The following is a 22100-nucleotide window of genomic DNA, read 5'->3' as shown; positions in this document are numbered from 1 at the left end:
TAGTGCTTTATCATTGGTGACAATGGAAGGAATAGTGCTTTATCATTGGTGACAATGGAAGGAATAGTGCTTTATCATTGGTGACAATGGAAGGAATAGTGCTTTATCATTGGTGACAATGGAAGGAATAGTCCTTTATCATTGGTGACAATGGAAGGAATAGTGCTTTATCATTGGTGACAATGGAAGGAATAGTGCTTTATCATTGGTGACAATGGAAGGAATAGTGCTTTATCATTGGTGACAATGGAAGGAATAGTGCTTTATCATTGATGGCAGTGGAAGGAATAGTGCTTTATCATTGGTGGCAATGGAAGGAATAGTGCTTTATCATTGGTGACAATGGAAGGAATAGTGCTTTATCATTGGTGACAATGGAAGGAATAGTGCTTTATCATTGGTGACAATGGAAGGAATAGTGCTTTATCATTGGTGGCAATGGAAGGAATAGTGCTTTATCATTGGTGGCAGTGGGAGGAATAGTTATTTAGTATTGATTTTAGGGGGAAAAATAGCGCCCCATGATTGGTGTCAGTGGAAGGAACAGGGACCCACTGTTGTCAATAAGAGGAATTTTTCCCCAAGGTTGGTGTCGGTGGAAAGAATTGTGCCCTATCATTGGTGTCAGTAGGTGGAAATAATGTCTTGAATTAATGAGAGGAATAGTGCCCCAGGGGCTGCATAAAGGCAAGCAAAGGGCTTCATTCTGCCCTTGGGCCACAGTTTGGAGACCACTGATGTAAAGGAATGTTACCTCCATTCTGAACTTCTGGTAGGTTTGCATCCATACTGATTACTTTTCCTGGAAAACAAAAGTAACAGGAAATAAGTTTCATATATAATGTAGTTCTAGTCTTCACTGCAATAAAAGTAGAACACTGTAATTTGTGTTTGGTAAAAGCTACATGCAGTGAACTGAAAAAAAAAAAAAAAAAATATATATATATATATTATAGTTTTTGTATTAAATGCTAATTTCTATTTTTCTCTACATTGGTGTTTCAATTTTGTGAAAGGTGTATCTATGTAATAATAGAATAACAAAAAAAAAAGAAGGGGGCGAGTCCCTCGAAACACGTCAGCATGTATATTGACATTCCTTTGAACCAGAAGAATTTCAGTTCCTTGGTTTATGCACAATGCTGTTACTACTTTTACCTTTGTGAGTATGTACTCATTTTATCCTTCTGTAGCACTACCCCCAGTAGGAGTTGCAGATGTCAGGGTTCCCCACTGCTATACAGCCAGTCACACAGCATTTCCTTCTTGCATCCAGACACAGCAAGCAATTCTTTAGCTTATTTCTTATTGTTTTTATTAAGGAGATAATAACTTGGATGGGGTTGATAATTATGGGATCCCCAAACCAACAAACAAAACCAGCGACAACTTCCTCCTTATTTACAGCTTCCACTTCTTCCTCCTGCATAAATTTGATGCTTTGCACAGCTCTTTGGTTAGTTCAGCGACAGCCCATTACAGGCAGGAACTCCCAGTCCCTTGGTAAAGTAGCACATGTGGAGTGAACTGCTTCCTGTAACACCATCTGCTTTCCTGTAGACACTGATCCCAGTTCTACTTCATGCACCTGGCTGCCACTTCACCAGCCCACCTGGCTGCTTCTTCTTCCCAGTCTACCCGACTGACACACACTGGAGACTTCCAAGGGCAAGGTTGGATGAAGACTTAAAGAGGGATTCCACCAAAAACAAAAATATTAAAAGCCAGCAGCTATAAATACTACAGCTGCTGACTTTTAATAAATGGACACTCACCTGTCCCGGGTTCCAGCGATGCCGGCAGCCGAGGCCGATCGATCACTCGGCCCTCGGCTGCTGCCGCCGCCATTCTAGGTGAGGGAATCAGGAAGTGAAGCGAATCGGCTTCACTTCCCGGTTCCCTACTGCGCATGCGCGAGCCGCACCGCGCAATAGGAAATCTCCGCGCTGTCACTGGGACCCGTGTGTGTCCCAGCAGACAACGCGGCAGGGCAGGAAATGGCGTAGACTCCCGTGGGAGTCTATGCCCGGAAGTGGGTGAAAATACCTGTCTTTGACAGGTATCTCCACCCCCCTCCCCCCTGAAAGGTGTCAATTGTGACACCGGAGGGGAGGAGGGATCCGATCAGCGGAGGTTCCACTTTAGGGTGGAATCCCGCTTTAAGCACACCGTGGTCTTCAAGAGAGACTTGCTACAGCTGTCAGTCTCTTCCCTTGTCTGTCCCTGCACCGTGCTGATCTGCTCACTCTGTCTCTCTTTGCTCTCTTCGCTGCCTCTCTGAAATGCTTTCCTCCAACTGCCTCCTGTGGTAGGATCCTTCCAGGCCAGCCTCCTGAGCTCCAGCCCAAGATAAAACCCCTCCCCAGCAGGGGTCCCTCAAGGGCCCCCAACAGACTCCCTCAGTACTGCCTCTCCATCTTCCACCTGACTCCCTGGCTGGCATGGCTCATTTCTATTTAAGGGCTCCTTAGTTTCCTGGAAATTGGCTAAGGGGCCATCAATATGCAAGAAAGCTCTCCTAGCTTCCAGCCACTAACTTCTAGAATATTCTCCAACATTCTATAACCAGGGGGAGGCACCAGAGGGCTGCCAGGATGAGTCATCCAGCCCTAACCTCTAATAACCCTGACCTAGATTCCATGACTCCTGGTTTATCCCGGGGCCAGAGTAAATTTGCCTGTACTATCAGTATTAGCACACTAGAGGGTGCTACAATTCAATAAAACACTGTTGATAATGCACTAGGTGCCCTCTTTGTTTTATTTTGTTTGTACATTGTAAATGAAAAATGAATAATTGAGAAATGGCTTCAGCTAGGTCCTCAACACATAGAAGATCATATTCAACACATTTTGTCCATGTGGGGCCAATGTGACCTTTACGACTGAGCCGAACATGGGCAAAACGCATTAGGGGAGGTTCATCTATGAGGGGAGGACCTAGCTGAGGTAATTTCTCATTTATTTTGCATTTGCAATGTGCTGAGTCTGTGTGCGGTTGGTCGCCGTTTTTCCTGTAGCTTTAGTAGTTTGACCGACAAATACCAAATCTTACCGTTAGATGTTTCAGGCAATCCAAAGACCTGAACTTCACACAGGATGAGGTGTTCGGTCCGCCCCGGGATTGTCACCGTCACATAACGGCCAACCATTCCTTTACAGGAGAAGAAGACAGACTCTCCGGATTCCATAGAAGTAATCACCCCACACCTGATGAAGACCAGGGCAAAACATAAAGTGAGACTCCATTTTTTTTTGGGGGGGGGGGGGTTGTATAGATCAGCCTTTCTGATCCTTTTTAACATGAAAGAACCCTTGGAATTTCTGGTTCCAGGGAAATCGAAATAAATAATATAGCTATGGTTCACAATACATTGGCGTAATGGTCACTGGCAAAAATCCTTATTTTGGCTATTGGGAAGAACTCCATCTTTATGGATAACTAACTATTGTTGTCAGTGGTTACCTATCCGAGAGGCAGAAATTGCTAACTGCTCAAGAAATAAAAAAGTAAGTCATTTCTAATATTTTTGCCTTTTGAAAAACGATTGCTTTCCAGGTAAACCTGACCTTGGATTCAACGCTCCTCCATGTTCTTCAGAGCTCCCAATACGAATCTCTGCTCCGATAATTCTCTCTTTGCAACATTCCAGCACCCGATTGGTGATGACTACAGAGAAGATCCGGTAGGGTGTCCCCAGGTCCACCATCCACCAAGGTGACGGCTCTCTTTGGGTAATTGAACATTGCCCCATGATGTGATTATTGGCCAGGGAACCGTTGTTGGCATTACCAGCTTCGCCAGAAGAAGAAAATGTGCTGGACTGGGAGGCCGCGCCATTCAGGGCTACATTCCGAACTGGAGAAACAAAAGTTGAGATATTGAATTTGTAAAAGTTAAACATGAATAACCAAAACTTTCGACAAAGATCTTACAAGAACCAAAGACACAAAAGTATATCACCTGCAAACAGTAACTGGGATAAAAAATTGAGTCTATTTGAAGGTTCCCAATAATTATCTTCAAGGATCATATATTATTATATTTATCCCACTGATGACTCAAAGTATCTCACTTGTATATCTCAAAAAAACTTCAAAATTGATGTCAAGACTCCTCTGACATCTCCCAGAGTCTGATGACAACCCCCCCCACCCCCCCGCCATTGTATGAGAAATGTAAAATTGCTAATAGTTGGGGGAGACTTGTATACAGAGGTAGATATTGGATAGAAGAGGGATTTTAAAGGTGCTACATCAACTCAATTAGCCAGTAGAGTTGGGTGAGCGGTTCGGGCACTTGTTGGGCGAAAACCCGAACTTGCAGGGCGCTGAACAGTGCATTCTAAGCCCCGGTTGGGCAAAGCTTTTCCCAATCACAGCACAGTGAATAGCTTGTTGTTAAAGCGGAGGTCCACCCTAAAGTGGACCTTCCACTCATTGGAATCCTCCCCCCCTCCGGCGCCACAATTGGCACCTTTCAGGGGGAGGGGGTGCAGGTACCTGTACAGTACAGGTATCTGCACCCACTTCCGGCGTAGATTCGGCAAAGGTACGCCCCTTTACGCAGAATCTACGCCCCTTTCCGAAAGTCCCCCGCTGCCTGCTGGGAAACACATGGATCCCAGAGACAGCGGGGACCATCCTTATTGCGCAGCGCGACTCGCGCGTGCGCAGTAGGGAACCGGGAAATGAAGCCGAAAGGCTCAACTTCCTGATCCCCATAACCAAGATGGCGGCGGCAGCACCCGAGAGACGATCGAGAGATCGGCTTCGGGTGCCGACATCGGGGGCGCGCTGGGCGGGTAAGTGTCCTTATTTTAAAAGTCAGCAGCTGCAGTATTTGTAGCTGCTGGCTTTTAAAAAAACAAAAAACGGCGGACTCCCGGCTGACTCCCGCTTTAAGGAGTGGGGCTGGGAAGCGAGCAGCTTCTTCCTTAACAACGCATGAGTCATCAGCTGTCAATGGGCTTCCCCGCTGACAGCTGAATGAAAAAAACGAAAACATTGCCGGCAATTGAAAAAGGAAAAAAAAAATGGCAAAAAACAAAAACACGACTTGGGGTTCCCAACAAAATCCAAACCAGACACTTATTTGAGCATTCAGCCTAGCAGGCCAGTAAAAGGGGGGGTGGGGTGCTGAATGAGCGAGTGCCCCCTCCTCACTCCTGAACCATACCAGGCCACATGTCCTCAACACGGGGGTTGGGGTGCATTGAGGCAGGGGGTCTCTTCCCCCCTCACCCCAATGCACCTTGTCCCCATGTTGATCATCATTAGAATCACTGCTTTATTGCTTGCTATTGATTGCTTTTTAATAAAAGAAAATTGTTTTGCTACATGTCCCCCAGGGAAGTACAGTGGAACCTTTGTTAACAAGTAACGCGGTTAACGAACGTCTTGAAAGACGAGCAACTTTTTATTTTAAATCCTGACTCGGCTTGTGAGTGATGTCTTGCAAAACAAGCAGAATTCAAGCTAATGGGGTGTGCAGTACCGCATTTGGCCAGAGGTGCGGGGGCACCGGGGACACTCAGAACGTTTCGGAAATACTTGGAACCACTCGGAATCACTTGGAAATACACAGAAATACTCAGTTCCTGTGTGTTTCTGAGCCTTTCTGAGTTCAGCCGAGCTGTGTCCGAGTATTTCCAAGGCTCTCCGGCACCCCCCACCTCTGGCCCCATGCGGTATTGCATGCAATAGAAGTCAATGCGGAACTAATAATCTTTACCATCAAATTATCTTCATTTCCATTGAATTCTATGGGGAAACTCACTTTGATGTGCAAGTGCTTTGTATTACAAGCATTCTCCAGGAACGGATTATGCTCATAATTCAAGGTTCCACTGTATTTGCGCCTCCACACCCTTTTCATAGCCAAACACTTGCATATAAGCCTTCAAAATGGAGACTTTTGATTTTTCATCTTCGGGTCCCATAGACTTTAATGGAGTTTGTGGCTCGGGGCCAAACTTTCTGCCTGTTCAGGAGCTCTGGTGCAAACTAAACAGGGGGGGTGTTCGGCCCATCTCTTTTAGCCGGACATATCAGTGAACATTCAATAACATTAATTACAAATCCATATTAAAATCCATAATGAGTTTTACAAAACTGTATTTGATAACATCCTCTGTAATTATTATGATGGCATTAACAAGGTCATCTACGCATTCTCTTCTACATGTTTCGCCACATGGCCTCTTCAAGCAGTATGCATAAAAGATGTTACCTTCCTGAAAAAGCCAGGCGTCAAAGAAGAACTGTAGAAGACCTTTTTTAACCACTTGTGTAAATCTCCATCATTGTACGTCTGTACTTTGACACTAAATACTGTTGTTATGCTAGCAGATAGCTGCCATAACCCTGGTATTTTCAAAAACAGCGAGTGGCTGGCTTTCAGATAAAAGTGGTCTCTGTGGCGGACTCGCCGCAAGATCACTAATATCGGGGGGAGGGAGAGGGGCCCTCCCGCCGCGTTACAGTCATCTCCGCCACTTACCAGAGCCGGCGGAAACAATTGCATCCTTCCCCTTGACAGACCTGGAGCCGAGTGAGGTAAAGATGGCCCCCGCTCAGCTCCAATACCTTAAATGGCGGAAGCGACGTCAAACGTTACTTCCACCCAATGGTCTTAAAGGGGACTTTTTTCATTTTTTTCATTTAATTTCATATTTTTATTGCATTTTAGTGTAAATGTTAGGTCTGAGGTCTTTTTGACCCCCCAGATCTCACATTTAAGAGGTCCTGTCATGATTTTCTTTCTATTACAAGGGATGTTTACATTCCTTGTAATAGGAAAAAAAGTGATCCAAAATCTTTTTTTTTTAAAGAACAGTGCAAAAATAAAAAGTAAAATAAATAAGAAAAAAATAAAAATACATTTAAAGCGCCCGTTCCGCTGAGCTCATGCGCAGAACTGAACGCATACGTAAATCGTGCCCGCATATGAAAACAGTGTTCAAATCACACATGTGAGGTATCGCCATGATCATTAGAGCGAGAGCAATAATTCTAGGACTGGACCTTCTCTATAACCCTAAACAAGGAACCTGTAGAAATTTATAAACGTCACCTATGGAGATTTTTAAGGGTCATAGTTTGTCGCCATTCCATGACCGGGCGCAGTTTGGAAGCGTGACATGTTGGGTATCAATTTACTCGGCGTAACATTATCTTTCACAATATATATAAAAAAAAAAAATTGGCCTAACTTTACTGTCGTCTTATTTTTTGCAGTCAAAAATGTGTATTTTTTCCAAACAAATTGCGCTTGTAAGACCGCTGCGCAAATACGGTGTGACATAAAGTATGGCAACGACCGCAATATTATTCACTAGGGTGTCTGAAAATATATATATATATATAATGATTGGGGGTTAATTTTCTAGCAAAAAACAACTTATTTTAACTTGTAAACAACAAGTGTCAAAAAGAGGCTCGGTCGTTAACTGGTTAATATCATAATAATTACAGAGGATGTTATCAAATACAGTTTTGTGAAAATCAATATAGATTTAGATCCGGATTTGTTATAAATGTTAGTGAGTTTTTAACTGTTAAGTCTGGCTAATTGATGAAGCACCTTTATAATCTGTCTCCTCTCCAATAGATACTTTTGTATCACTTTAAAGAATGTGGTTGTGTTAAAACCTTTTTCCTTTCATCTGCACATAAATCTTCAACATTTTATACATAGTAGCCAACTTTCCCGATCTAGAAGATACCTCAGGGAACGCTCTGTGCTATCAAATAAGCAGAAGTTTGAGCTACTCGCTGGTTTAAACATCAACAGCTTCAACACTCATCAAGCCCCGATCAAGAGGCTTTGTTACCCCCCGAAAGCAGCTGGATTTTTACTAAATTCACCTTCAATAAAAAATGAATTCTTGATTATATACTTTTTGTTTTGGTACTTTTAAATTGATGAGAGATATGAGATGATCTAAGGCCTTTGTTTTCCAGAGATGTTCCTTTATTATGGAAATCAATAAGGAATGGAGTGTGGTAGTATATCGTGGACCAAAGGATCCTGAGGATCTTGCCAGGGGTATTTGGCCAAGCTCAGATTTTTGACCGAAAATGAAAATAAGATGAAGCGATCAAGCACCCCACACCTGTACCTTCTCACAACCGTTTTTTTTTAAACAGCATAGCCCTTGCGTTAAGAGACCAATATTAGTAAAGCTTAATGCTCATACTCGTGCAGCTAATGCTCATACTCGTGCAGCTAATGCTCATACTTGTGCAGCTAATGCTCATACTCGTGCAGCTAATGCTCATACTTGTGCAGCTAATGCTCATACTCGTGCAGCTAATGCTCATACTCGTGCAGCTAATGCTCATACTCGTGCAGCTAATGCTCATACTCGTGCAGCTAATGCTCATACTTGTGCAGCTAATGCTCATACTCGTGCAGCTAATGCTCATACTCGTGCAGCTAATGCTCATACTTGTGCAGCTAATGCTCATACTCGTGCAGCTAATGCTCATACTCGTGCTCATGCTCCTGTGCCAGCACACAGATGGATGTTGACAAGTAACCAGCATGCACTGACATGTTGGTGCTTACATGTGCACCAGAGCGCATGTCCATGCATGACCAGTCCTGGGAATGGTGCCAAGCTGCCTTGATGTGTGCCGATCACTGAATGTTCTTCAGCTACCCATGACCTGTGTTCCTGTGTTTTTGCTGTTGTAATCTGACCTCTCATTGCTGATGCAGTCTACTCCTGAGCTTGCTTTGTGGATTCTAGACTTTGACCCTGGCTTGCCCCTGACCACTCTCTGCTGTCTTCCCAGTAACAACCTCGGCCTGCAGCCTGACTATGCTCCCCTGTTCTTCGTGTATGACTCTGGCTTGGCTACTAGCTACATCCTTGCTGCCCATCTGTGCTGACCCTGGCTCTCCATCCGACCATGTTCCCATTGAGTACCTACGTCTAACTCTGACTGTGTCCCCTCACAGTCTCTCTACCAAGCTTCCAAAGTCCGGTTACAGAGTCCCTTCCTGTGGGTCGCCATCCTTGGTTCTCCTCTGGTGTGCCTGCACTGCTGCTGACTGCAGTCCTGAAACAACCGCTACCTGGTTTACGGCATCCATGATTCTTTGTGTCCTGTGTCCCTGTTCCCACACTCAGGGGTACTCGGACCAGAGCCACAAGGGGAAGCCTTCTTGTCGCTTCGACCTCCAGCCCAAGTACGTGACACCTTGACTCCCAGCAAAAAAAAAACCTTTTCATTTTCCTCATATATACTATTTATATAAAGCTTTTTATCCCTTTTTAAATAATTATTCATTTTAATAATTAGTAATAAGAAGGCATCTTTATCTGCTCACATAGACTTGGAGATATTCCTGTCTCTGGAGGCAATAATTGGAGAGCTCTTGCTAACACATATAATAAGCTAGAGTCTAAGACACGATCCCTACTTTACATACACATTTCTTCTCTTTGCTCTTCAACTTGCTCAGCAAAAACTTGAACTTCACAAAAACTCAAATATTCATTTTTTTGGGGTATAACAATAGTGACAAAACGTCCTTCCATCCCATTACAGTCATAGATGAAGGTCTGTCCACCGGGGATGGAGACAATTTTAGCACACCTGGAAAAGAACAAAACATTGTACCGTGAATCATGGGGGATTAGCATCAGTAGTCAGGTGTGCAGAAAAAAAAAAACCTACAACAATGGACTTTCTGATCACAAACACTTATGAGAGGGACAGGGGTGCCGGGAGGGGGTTGCTAGGGGGGGCTGAAGCCCAGAATGTGCCCCCCTAAAGGCCCGAGTCTCAGCTTTGCAGGGTCTCCATTGCTAGCCCCGAGTGCTGGGACCAATCTGATCCCAAGCACCGCCGAGTTTGGCCAAGTGCGGCCGAGTGCTATAGCAGGTCCCGCCTTCTGGAGCCTGCACGTCTATGATGGACATCCCACTGGTCCAATGCCGGGACCGCGGAATGTGTGGCGTCCATCATAGGCGCTGTTGGCTCCAGAAGGCACACCACATACCACATTTCTGGTAAGTAAAAAAAAATATTTTTTTTCACATTTTTTATAATGTATTTTAAGGAGCGTGTTTATTTATTTATTTTTTAATTTTTAGGGCGGACCTCCACTTTAATGTATTATAGATATGTCCACTACTAAAATAATCAGACCCCATCCATACTTAATTTAAAGTCCCGCCCTTTTCTGCTCTCTTTTTTAAGACCGGATATGATGCGTCAACGCGTGACGCCAGTACGGTGCGTCACATGTGATGTCAGCACGGCGCGCATGCGCACGATAGGGAGACGCCGGGGATTGCAGCTGGCACCATTCCTTTCTTCCACACAGTTTTGGTGGATGAATGTCGGCGGAGCCGCGCTCTCTGTAGGCGGCAGGCGGTCAGACGTCTATGAGGTTTGCTCTGCACTTGGACCGCATGTTTTGGGAGGTTCTTCTCAGAAAGTATTTTTCCCATTTCATGTGCAGATATTTTGGGCTGTTTGTTTTCCATCTGGATAATGGCTATCCGCATGGATCAAGTATTCAACTGGGTCGATATGTATATCACCCAGTGGATTCATCACCTCTTTTTTGTTTTATTGTTGCAGTCGGAATACCTTGAATTCCTTTGATTTGGTGTCATACCTTTTGGAGAGTATCCAGCGGTCCTGTACAATGTGAAGGGCAAGTTATGCAGATAATTTAGGTTTCCCTCTTTGGCTGAAGGAATACCTCTACCAATGATATATATATATATATATGTAAGTGTTCATGCAATGTAATGTGTTAATGCAATGTAAGTGTTCATGCAATGTAAGTGTTCATGCAATGTAATGTGTTCATGCAATGTAATGTGTTCATGCAATGGAATTCATATGGATGGATTCGAAAACGAAAATATTTGATATTTCAGAAGTGGCATAAATCCCTGAAGAAGATTTTACTTATATTTTTCGAAACACGTTGGATAACCCCCTCTACCGATTACCATCTGCATTACATATCGATGGCAGAACAGCTAGTAGTTGGGAAACACCAATTCAGGACCATCAATCCATACATCCATATATCATGCAATGTTTTTAATTATTGTGGTATTTATATATATGCCTGTTGATTATTTTCTATAATTCTTTAATCAAGTGATATTATTAAATAAACTTTTTTTTTATTAAATTAAAAGTAATTTTTTTCTGCAAATTGCCTTAGAAATCTACATTTTAGAGGACTAACAATTTCTTAGATTTTAAGAGGAACCTCACGCCCCAAAAAAATAAAAAAATGTCGTGGGGTCCCCCCCAAAATCCATACCAGGCCCTTATGTGCGCATGCAGTCTGGGAGGCCAAGAAATGGGGGGGCGGGGATCCTGAGGACCCCAACCTGTTACTAACCAGCAGCAAAACCCATCTCCACTATAAAGAGCTATGGTGAACACCGTTTAGTGCTTAGACCCGCACCTCAAGCATGGCCCCCATCAGGGGTGACCTGCTTGTGTACTTAGGGCTGCTTTTAGAAATCGTGGGGCCCTGTACAGCCTTCCTGATGGCCCTACACCCCACTCAACCCCCTAGGGTGCAGCAAAACTGACTTTATCTGCCTACACCACGAAAATTAGAAACAAAAAAAAGTCCCTCCTCCGCTCCCACCTCCTGGGCCTCCATGTTGGCTTGATGGGGCTCAGGGAAATTTTATTTAAGCCCTGGTAAGCAAGTAGGAGCGGGGGTGTGGTCTAGTAAAATCCATTTATAGATTTACATAAAAATGAACAATAAGCTGCCCCGGGCCCCCCCCCCCTACTTAACTGATGAGGCCTGGGGCCAATACAACAGGACTAGTTGTACTGCCTTATCAGTGGCCCTGCCTGCTGGTCAGTGGGAGTCTCTCTACCGCTACAGCTACTGGTTTTCCGAGTCTGACTCCTGACCATGACAGAACCATAAACAGCCTAATGCAATGTGCCACGCTCATTACAGGTATAGTGAATGAACTTAATAGACAGTATTAAAATGCTACAAATGCTAATGCCTCCACCTTACCTGGGGTTCTTTATACCACCTTGCTCTTCAGAGTCTCCGATAAGGATCTCAGCTCCATTCAAGCGGCTTCCGCAGCAGTCTCCGCGGTTGGTGATGGCAACAGAAAAGACTCGATTTTTGCTTAGCAGGTCCACACGCCACCAAGGACCAAAATCATTATGTGTGTGGATGCAGCTTCTATCATAATAACTTGTAGATTTGTCCCCATCCACGCCTATTTTAGCAGGTCGGCCTTGATCGTAGTAGCTGGACTGGGAGCAGAGGCCACGCCGAGCAACATTGACAACTGAAATGAAAGTTTGGAAACCAATTATAATTAAATCCTGTTTGGTAAATGCATGGTTTGTAATTGTGATGTATGAATAATGTGTGGACTAGTATGGAACAGCCCTGGGGCCATCGTAAAAAAAGAAAGAAAAAATTACAGAATTAGGAGTTTGAAAAAAAATTTTTTTTTTTTTTTTTTTTTTACAAAATTCTGAGTTTGAAAGTCAGAATTCTGAGATTTAAAGTCAGAATTCTGAGTTTGAAAGTCAGAATTCTGAGATTTAAAGTCAGAATTCTGACTTTCAAAATTCTGAGATTTAAAGTCAGAATTCTGAGTTTGAAAGTCAGAATTCTGAGATTTAAAGTCAGAATTCTGAGTTTCAAAATTCTAAGATTTAAAGTTAGAATTCTGAGATTTAAAGTCAGAATTCTGACTTTCAAAATTCTGAGATTTAAAGTCAGAATTCTGAGATTTAAAGTCAGAATTCTGAGATTTAAAGTCAGAATTCTGAGATTTAAAGTCAGAATTCTGACTTTCAAACTCAGAATTTTGTAAAAAAAAAATACAGAATTATGAGTTTCAAAAAAAGATTAATTTTTTTACAAAATTCTGAGTTTGAAAGTCAGAATTCTGAGATTTAAAGTCAGAATTCTGAGTTTCAAAATTCTATGATTTAAAGTCAGAATTCTGAGATTTAAAAAAAAAATAAAAATCCAAACAATAATTCTTTCTTTTTTTATGATGGCCCCAGGGCTCTTCCATAGAGTAGAAATGTAATTTCATTCTGAATTTTTTTTTACAGTGACAATAAATCTTATCTTATCTTCATTTGTATTATATTCTATTCTTTTATTTTCTATTCTATTTTGTTCTGTTTTACTCTATTATATTCTATTTATTTTTTTCTTTTCTTATATTCTTTTTTATTCTATTATATTGTTTTCTATTCTATTCCTTTATTTTCTATTCTATTTTATTATCTTTTGGAAATTTGAAAACAAAATCGAAAACTATTCGAATTTCATCCAAAAAATTGTTTCCGTTATTTCAGATTCGTTTAAATTCGGTACTATTGTAATTCGTAAATTTGGATGTTTCAAAAAAAAAAATAAAAAATAAGTCCGAATTTCAATTTGGAACAAAACGAAATTTGTTTTGTTCTGAATTGTTCCGAATTGAAATTCGGACTCATTTTTTTTTTCGTGATAAATCCGAATTACAATAGTACCGAATTTAAACAAATCTGCAATAATGGGAAAATTTTTTGGATAAAATTCGAATAGTTTTTGATTTTGTTTTAAAATTTCCAAAAGATAATAAAATAGAATAGAAAATAAAGGAATATTTATTTTGGTTGGATCCCAAATCGCGGCAGCGTGAACCGAGCCTTATGCCGCGTACACACGATCGGACTTTCTGCCATCTTTCCTCCATCAAAACTGTGGATTTTTGTTCGAAGGACGTTGGCTCAAACTTGTCTTGCACACACACGGTCACACAAATGTTGGCCAACAATTACGAACGTGGGAACGCGGCAACGTACAAGGCGTACGACGAGCCGAGAAAAATTAAGTTCAATAGCGCTTCTGCTTGATTCCGAGCATGTGCGAACTTTCGTGCGACGGTCTTGTGTACACACGATCGGACTTTCCGACAACAAAGTCTTGTTGGTGGAAAATTTGAGAACCTGCTCTCAAACATTTGTTGGTGGAAAGTCCAGGAGCAAATGTTTGATGGAGCGTACACCCGGTCGGACTTTCCAACAACAAGCTCACATCCAACATTTCCCGTTGGAAAATCTGACCGTGCGTACGTGGCATAACGGTTTATTTTGTCTTTTTTTATTTTTTTATAAAAGCCTGTGTTCTGTGTGGAAGCAGTGGTCTGTCTGCAGAGGTCCAATGTTACAAGTGTGTCCTGATTAGTTAGGGTAATGCAAGCCATTACCTCCATGTCTTGGCTGCTGGAACTCGTCATCTCCAACCGAGGTAGGACTACCACCTAAGGAGTGGAAACACAATGGGATATTGAGATAAACTTAAAGGACGGGTCCTCACTGCTCACATTGATTCAACTAAAGCTAAATGAACAATAATAATCAGCAACAAATGACAACATATTGCCTAATGGCACACATATAATACATGGTATACTGCAGAAACCTTCCCATAGAAGTTTCCGGAGACGGTCATTATAATAGAAAACTAATTTCCAGGCTTAACATTTCATCTGTAAATATTTAAATTTTATGATATATATATATATAAAAATCTGGGCAGGTAAGTCTATCAGAGACGCTTTGTTGTCAGCTCAGACGGGAAGTTAGAAGCCCAGTGGATTTCTGGGACACATCTGGATAGGCATAGACCTGGCAGATGTGGCAAACTTCAATATGGCCGCCCAGGAATGTTTGGCTAATGTTGGTGTGTGATGCGGCACGCAGCGTTGCGCTAGTTGTTGGCACCCAATGGCCTTTATAAGGGGCAGTCCTTAGAACTCAGAAGTTGCTGGTTTTTCGTCTGCTTCCTGTATCCTGTGTTCCCTTGTGCTCTATATTCTTGGATGACCAACTCGGCTTGTTCCCGGTCTCCAGCTTCTCTCCTGACTCTGACCTCAGCTTGCTCTCTCAGACTCTGCTTCTACTTGCTCCCAGTGTAGGGCCCCAGCTTGTTCCTCACTTTTGCTCCTGATCCTCTGTATATGACCCTGGCACCACTGGCAGCCTGTAATGGAGGATTTCAGTAGGGTTTTTTCTTTTTCTTTAGAAGCACATGATTAGAGCCTGGGGCTCTATATGGCTTCAAAATAGGTTGGGCTCGGGGGGGACGGGCGCAGAACACTGTACCCCGAGTCCACCCACTTGTGTGACATTAGCGAACTAATATTTGCTAATGTCTTCCTGTTTCTCCTCTGGGGCCAATCGGGAAGCGGCTCCTGAGACCCCATTGGCCTGGAGTCATAAGACCCCACTGGCCAGGAGGAGAAGTCCCGATTAGCTAGGAGGATAAGATGGAGGGGGGGACACAGAGGAGACGGACTTGAGGGAAGCTGCCACCGATGGATGCAAACACAGAGGAGAGCCACTCTATGAGTAAGCACTGATTGCGGTGCGAAACGCGTCAACATTTTCCTGTACCCTGTTATTCCTTTTGCTGTGAATTTTTTGATTTTGTTTTGATGTGACCCACGTTGTTTCAATTAAAGATGGGATTTCAAGTCTTTTTCCAGTGTGCGGCTATCCAGAGTTTTGTCCTGCTTGTTTGCTTAGCTAGGAGGATAAGATGGCGGAGGGACACAGAGGAGACGGACTTGAGGGAAGCTTCCACCGATGGATGCAAACACAGGGGAGAGCCGCTCTCCTCCTTCCTGCTGTGACCTGCACAGCAGGGTAAGTGAGCCGGCGACCAGCGGGGTGAGGGTACGGTGCGCAGTGGTGGGCTGGAGCTACGAGAAAGGGTCCATGGTCAGGTCCGTCTGTCCCCCCGACCGATGGAGCACCATCCGACTCCCTATTAAGCCTTCTTCTCTAGCCTGCTGCTCAGACCCGCCTCCTCATCTAAGGGTCATCTAACCCAGTGTTTCTCAGCTCCAGTCCTCAAGGCGCCCCAACAGGTCATGTTTTCAGGCCTTCCATTATTTTGCACAGGTGATTTGATCAGTTTCACTGCCTTAGTAATTCGCACAGCTGTTTCATCCTGAAAACATGACCCGTTGGGGCGCCTTGAGGACTGGGGTTGAGAAACACTGATCTAGCCTACCGTCATCCTGGTCGGGCTCTGCATTCAGAAGGAGTTTTCAAGACCGTTGGCAACCCGTGCTTCTTTGGGCACAGCACCTACTGTCACCACCTTCAGGGGTGCTCTGCACTCAGCCCAAGGGGGAGCCCTCTCATCACATCGGCCTCCATCCAGGTAAGTGACATAAATAAATAACGATACTCGACTCTTGGCTTTATTTGGGGTGACCCAAAGTTACCTGATTCTCCGGCTTCTTGAACAAACACCTGGACGTCACACAGGGCAAGAGACGCCGTCTTCTCTGGGATAACTACGGTGATGAATTTTCCCTCCAGCAAGTTACATGTAAATAAGTTGGTTTCACCGAGTCCAATGGAGGAGACCACACTGCAGCTGGATAGGGGAGATAATTGAAATTGTCTATATATGCAACAAAAAAAAGGTATTTTCCCACAAATAGAGCTTTCTTTTGGCGGTATTTGATCACCTTTTATTTTTTTGCGCTATAAACAATAAAAGAGCAACAATTTTGAAAAAAAATATATATTTTTTTACTTTTTGCTATAATAAATATCCCCAAAAAAAATTAATGTATAAAAACGAATCGTAATGTGTAATCTTCTACATATGTTTGATAAAAGAAAACGCAGCAAGCGTATATTGATTGGTTTGCGCAAAGGTTATATCGTCGTTTTTTTTCTTTACTAGTAATAGCTGTGATCAGAGATTTTTAGCGGGACTGCGACATTGCGGCGGACAGATTGGACACGTTTGACACATTTTTGGGACCATCGACACTTACACAGCGATCAGCGTTCTAAAAATGCACAGATTACTGTATAAATGACACTGGCAGGGAAGGGGTCAACACTGGGGGGGGGCGATCAAGGAGTTAAATGTGTTCCCAGGGAGGTGTTTCTAACTGTGGGGGGAGGGGACTGACTGGAGGAGGTGAGAGATTGCTGTTCCAGAACACTAGGGACAGCAGATCTCTCTCTACTCCCCTGTCAGAACGGGGATCTGTCTGTTCTGGCTCTCCGTGGAGCGATCGCAGGTGGCTAGTGGAAATCACGGGCGTGCGCATCGGCTCTGGCATCGCGCCCTAGGCGTTCCCGCGTGCCCCCCCTATCGCTCTTAAAGTAGCTGGCGTACACCTACAGCGATTCGCACAGGAGAGCCAACCTGCCGCAGTATAATGATGGCAGCTGGTCAACACTGTAGCCGACAAGGCCCAGGCCTAGGGCAGCACTTTGCAGGGGGGCAGCACGGAAAGAGTCTCCGCCAGCTTGTGCTACACTATTAGTGTAGCGCCAGTCTTAGGGGGCGACTTGCCTCAGAGGCAAATTAGTCTAGCGCTCCCCCATAAAGCTTCTAATTTTGACTGTCCTATCATCCTGGACCACAAACCTTCCTCACTGTGCTCTGTGTTTTCTGCTGCACCGTTGGCATGGTCTTCTTAGTCCTCTCCATAAAATTATCAGAAATTTGTGCTTAAAGTAGAACAAATGGGCAACACTTTTTTTTTTTTTCATTTTGGATAGAGTAGGGGAAGGTTATAGCCCCTGTCAGTTTATTTTTTACCATCCCTGTCCCATTGCAGAGATTTCCCTTCACTTCCTGCCCCATAGCCAAACAGGAAGTGAGAGGAAATCTATGCAAATTAAGGGAATCTATTGCCCCATCTATTGCCCCAACACCACCCAGGCCTCAGAACTAGTGTCCCCACTTGAAAAATTTCAGGGGCGGGTCTTAAACAGCGAGGGGGGTGTGGCCTTGACAGGAAGTGGCCTTGACAGGAAGGGGCGGATCATATTTAAATTAGGGGGTGCAGAAGTTGATTCCGGCCTAGGGCAGCACAAAACCTAAATACACCACTGCGGTTAAGGAAGGTCTAACACTTCATGTATTCTAGTCAATGAATGAACAGGTTCTTACACGCTGCTATTCCTCCAGTCCGAGCCATTGTGCCCGACACGAATCTCGGCCCCGCTGAGATCAGAACCACCTCTATTGGTCAGTGCCACGGAGTGAATTTTATAGGTTTTACGCAGTTCTGCCCTCCACCACGGCTCATACTCCTCTTCGGTTACGGCACACTTGGTTGGATCTTGTGGTGGCTTCACCTCAGTGTTTTCCTTTGTACTGGACAGAGATATCTTGGACAATATAATTTCTTTTGCAAAAACTGAAAAATAATCAGAAGATCGATTATTGTAGGGGGGACATCGGATCGTCTCAGGGGATCAGGAAGGATTTGTTTATTTTCTTGGGCATTTTGGACCATTCTTTATAAGCCTTTGTACACACGGTGAAAATGTCCGATCGGACCGTGTTGTCGAATAATCCGACCATGTGTGGGCTCCATCGGACTGTTTCCGTCTAAATGTCAGTCCGACAAAGTTTTAGCCCTTGTACACCCGGTCTGAGATTTTTGACGGAATGTGTCCGATCGGACCGTTTTGTCGGATATTCCGACTGTGTGTGGTCTCCATCTGACCGTTTCCGTCGGACTATCCGACGGACCAAGTTTTCCAACTTGTTGGTAAAATTTTCTGACAAAATGCTCCGATCGGACATATTCTGATCATGTGTAGAGAATTCCGATTGGACAAAGTGCCACGCATGCTCAGATCAAATTACGAGACCAAAGCTATTGGCTACTAGCCTGAACGTAGTCCCATCGTAACGAAATAACATCATCACGTTACGAACGATCGGATTTTCCGACAACTTTGTCCGGCCGTGTGTATGCAACACCAGTTTCGGACAAAATCCGACGGATTTTGTTGTCGGAATGTCCGACCGTTTATACAAGGGCTAAGAGTTTCTACCTTCTTCTTGGTTACCTGCAGGTTTAGGACTGGTGGTTTTTTTTTTTGTAATAAATTTTAAATAAAGATTTATGGATCCCCTTTACCAAGACAACTGGGATCAGCAAAGATGCTCATGAACCCTCTTGCCGCCTACACGGCAGACTAGGTCCAAAGGGATTATTTTGTTGGACAATCCGATCGTGTGTGGGCTAGTCTGATCGTTTTTCGAAAAGTAAATCAGACGGACCTAGAAAAAGAACATGTTTCAAATCCGACGGACTCAATTCCAACGGACTAAAAATCTGGAAAACCGTTCATCTGTGTGCTGGTCTGACGGACCAAATACGACCCAAGGGAAGCTATTGGCTATTCAACTTTAGTCCCGTTTACGTCATCATGTTCAAAACAAAACGGATTTTCAAAGGGACGTGTGTGGCCAAGTCCGTTCGTTCGGAAAGTCCGTCGGAACTCCGCCGAAAGTCCGTCGGGAAGACCGCCGGACCTAGTCCGGTCGTGTGTACGCGGCATAAGCCCATATTTTTAGTTCACCTCTTATGGAAATTGGGCTGCAGAAGAGACCAGAGCTTATCGATGATTTCTCTTCTCAGCTTATCAGAAGTCCCTTCAGACCGACTTTTATAGTGATATAAACCGATATAGCCCCCGGAAGACTTTACCCCCTTCCTGACCAGAGCACTTTTTGCGATTCGGCACTGCGTCGCTTTAACTGACAATTGCGCGGTCGTGTGACGTGGCTCCCAAACAAAATTTTACGTCCTTTTTTTTACCACAAATAGAGCTTTATTTTGGTGGTATTTGATCACCTCTGCGGTTTTTATTTTTTGCGCTATAAACAAAAAAAGAGCGACAATTTTGAAAAAAAAAAAAGCAATATTTTTTACATTTTGCTATAATAAATATCCCCCCCCCCCCCCAAAAAAAAAAAATATAAAAAAAAACATTTTTTTCCCTCAATTTAGGCCGATACGTATTCTTCTACATATTTTTGGTAAAAAATAAAAATAAAAAATAAAATCGCAATAAGCGTATATTGATTGGTTTGCGCAAAATTTATAGCGTCTACAAAATAGGGGATACTTTTGACACTATTTTGGGACCATTGTCATTTATACAGCGATATATCCCTGCCGCAACGACCCGCCGGCTGATGATGATTCTGCCCCGCCACACTTCTGACGCTGCTGGAATGTAAACAACATTGCCAGGAACTCTGGGTGACGTCACTAAGCAAATGATAGCAGCCGGGGATTCTGGGTGACGTCACTAAGCAAATGATAGCAGCCGGGGATTCTGGGTGACGTCACTAAGCAAATGATAGCAGCCGGGGATTCTGGGTGACGTCACTAAACAAATGATAGCAGCCGGGGATTCTGGGTGACGTCACTAAGCAAATGATGGCAGCCAGGGATACTGGGTGACGTCACTAAGAAAATGATAGCAGCTGGGAATTCAGGGTGACGTCACTAAGCAAATGATAGCAGCTGGGAATTCTGGGTGACGTCACTAAGCAAATGATAGCAGACGGGAATTCTGGGTGATGTCACTAAGCAAATGATAGCAGCCGGGAATTCTGGGTGATGTCACTAAGCAAATGATAGCAGCCGGGAATTCTGGGTGACGTCACTAAGCAAATGATAGCAGCCGGGAATTCTGGGTGACGTCACTAAGCAAATGATAGCAGCCGGGAATTCTGGGTGACGTCACTAAGAAAATGATAGCAGCTGGGAATTCAGGGTGACGTCACAAAGCAAATGATAGCAGCCGGGACTTCTGGGTGACGTCACTAAGCAAATGATAGCAGCTGGGAATTCTGGGTGACGTCACTAAGCAAATGATAGCAGACAGGAATTCTGGGTGATGTCACTAAGCAAATGATAGCAGCCGGGAATTCTGGGTGATGTCACTAAGCAAATGATAGCAGTCAGGGATACTGGGTGACGTCACTAAGAAAATGATAGCAGCTGGGAATTCAGGGTGACGTCACTAAGCAAATGATAGCAGCCGGGACTTCTGGGTGATGTCACTAAGCGAATTATAGCAGCCGGGAATTCAGAGTGATGTCACTAAGCAAATGATAGCAGCTGGGAATTCAGGGTGACGTCACTAAGCAAATGATAGCAGCCGGGACTTCTGGGTGATGTCACTAAGCGAATTATAGCAGCCGGGAATTCAGAGTGATGTCACTAAGCAAATGATAGCAGCCGGGAATTCTGGGTGACGTCACTAAGCAAATGATAGCAGCCGGGAATTCTGGGTGACGTCACTAAGCAAATGATAGCAGCCGGGAATTCTGGGTGACGTCACTAAGCAAATGATAGCAGCCGGGAATTCTGGGTGACGTCACTAAGCAAATGATAGCAGCCGGGAATTCAGGGTGACGTCACTAAGCAAATGATAGCAGCCGGGAATTCTGGGTAACGTCACTAAGCAAATGATAGCAGCCGGGGATTCAGGGGGATGAAATGGCCAAATACGAAAGTTCTACCCCAACCCAAAGCCCATCTATCATTTTTTGCTCTCGGTTTTAATGACACTTTGAGAACCAAGCGGGCACAGGACTCGCAGGCGACAATTACCCAGAAGGCCTTTCTCCTAGAAAGTATTTTTTGCAGGACTGGAACCAGAAACTTACCTGTTTCTACTTTTGTCTTCGATACTTTAGATACTTTATTTCCATCTTCATCTTTTGGTTTCACTGAGGAAATGAAACAATAAAAGATACATTTTGTAATAAGCTTTATTCAGAGCTGTATAATTATATACCGTATATGTCAGCCCGCAGATCACAACTTTCCCTGATGATCATACGTATCCCTTTCATCACCACAATAAAACACTAATGACAATGTGTAACAGCCCCTACATACCAGGGCAACCACTGTTTTCATATTACCAGAGGTTATCTGATGCAGGAATCCCCTGAAATGTCATTAGGAGGCACATGGAGAGGCTTCTGGAGGAAGTCGCTGTCCCACCGCGGCACTCACTAAATCCGCTTCCTCCTCCAGAGCTCTCCCCATGTCTTCCATGAGGAGCTCACTGCTAACTGATACATTGGAACGAAAGCTTTCTACACACCTACTGGTTGCCATTGTGACCAGGGCTTGTGTCCGTGGAATCGATGACATCAGTTTGAGGCGCTTCTGTGATTGTTCAAAATTCATAGACAGGTGCACTTGACCTTTGGTTGACCTCCTTCTGACCTGTGGCTAATCTCCTTCTGACCTGTGG

General features: G+C 43.9%; 1 protein-coding gene across 2 annotated transcripts in view; it reads right to left on the bottom strand.

Moving 5' to 3' along the window:
• LOC143958005 (uncharacterized) overlaps positions 1–22100 on the bottom strand; it is an 86612-nt gene that overhangs the window by 6518 nt on the left and 57994 nt on the right. For both annotated transcript variants that reach the window (XM_077467446.1, XM_077467447.1), the window contains exons 19-27: positions 21502–21564; positions 17971–18220; positions 16274–16428; positions 14246–14299; positions 12031–12316; positions 9442–9608; positions 3570–3858; positions 3055–3209; positions 755–802 (exon numbers count right to left, since the gene is read on the bottom strand). In XM_077467446.1, coding sequence (XP_077323572.1) covers positions 755–802; positions 3055–3209; positions 3570–3858; positions 9442–9608; positions 12031–12316; positions 14246–14299; positions 16274–16428; positions 17971–18220; positions 21502–21564 — 1467 coding nt within the window. The remainder of the gene's footprint in view (positions 1–754; positions 803–3054; positions 3210–3569; positions 3859–9441; positions 9609–12030; positions 12317–14245; positions 14300–16273; positions 16429–17970; positions 18221–21501; positions 21565–22100) is intronic.

The sequence above is a fragment of the Lithobates pipiens genome, unplaced genomic scaffold (assembly GCF_037356315.1).
Source record: "Lithobates pipiens isolate NorthernLeopardFrog02 unplaced genomic scaffold, aLitPip1_a1.2 Scaffold_56, whole genome shotgun sequence".
In the NCBI taxonomy this organism is placed as follows: domain Eukaryota; kingdom Metazoa; phylum Chordata; class Amphibia; order Anura; family Ranidae; genus Lithobates; species Lithobates pipiens.
This window is presented reverse-complemented; position numbering and strand designations above follow the sequence as displayed.